Below are 947 nucleotides of genomic sequence, written 5' to 3' on the forward strand. Positions count from 1 at the left end.
GTCTTCGTATAGTAACGTCAGCCGATACTGATGTGCGTCTGTCCACAACTTCGCAATTCTCTCATCCTTTTCGCTCGTCAAGCGTTCGATACCGGCGCACTTCTGCCACCGACGCATTGGCGCACTGCCGGCATGCTGCACATAAATAATCTCCAAAGACAAGTCCCGGGAAATGTTGCCCCAATTGTTAAAGCACTTCGTCATATCATCATCAAAATCCTTCAATTTACTGTCCGTTGTGTCATGCGCAGCCGCCGTAGTAAACTGCAGCCCAACCATCGTCCTTCTCGGGCTTGTGTTCAGGAAAAAAAGAGCGTCCAGCAGCGGAAAGTTTGGCTCAACCGGCAAGTACATCACCGCGTCCGTTACTGCAGGCCTCTCATTCCTGTTGTCTCTCTTCTTTAACGCAGCAACGCTGGTGGGGCGCAGTACAATGTTTTCCTTCAGCACACAGGGCCGTTGTTCGCGTCCTCCTGGAACCAGCTCCACATACTTGTCTTTTACCGCCTCCAGAAAGCTCCCAGAGGTAAATGCCAGTTTGCCATACCTCTCCAACACCACCGGCACAAATGCGTCCCTGAGAAGCAAAGACAGCATCTTCAGCATTTCAGACAACGACTTCACCTTCGACAGCTGAATCATGGCGGAATTCGCAAAGTGTTTGGTAATGTACCCGTTGTAAAATGTCTCAATCCCTCCCGAAGTTACCCGTCGAGTAATTTTCGCAAGCTTGTAAGACACATTGGTCTCAGTCCAATCCAACGTAACTTCCACGCGCATGTAATAATCAGCATTTAAAGCGTTGATACTTTTCACCTCGTCGTTGGCGGCGAGACTGCGTTTCTTCCAGGCACGCCCACTGAAGATGGATCGTAATATCGGTCCCACATCGTCCATGTGTTTTTTGACCATCGTCCAGTACTTCATTTGCGCCTCTGCGGACTCAC

At 50.1% G+C, this 947-nt stretch overlaps 1 protein-coding gene across 1 annotated transcript; it reads right to left on the bottom strand.

Moving 5' to 3' along the window:
- Tco025E_09794 (retrotransposon hot spot (RHS) protein) lies at positions 1 to 947 on the bottom strand (the record flags this gene model as incomplete). Its single annotated transcript, XM_029376601.1, has 1 exon — positions 1 to 947. A coding segment is annotated over one exon (947 nt), but the record flags the coding sequence as incomplete, so codon positions are not given.

The sequence above is a fragment of the Trypanosoma conorhini genome (assembly GCF_003719485.1).
Source record: "Trypanosoma conorhini strain 025E chromosome Unknown Tco_14.4_contig_01290, whole genome shotgun sequence".
Taxonomy (NCBI): domain Eukaryota; phylum Euglenozoa; class Kinetoplastea; order Trypanosomatida; family Trypanosomatidae; genus Trypanosoma; species Trypanosoma conorhini.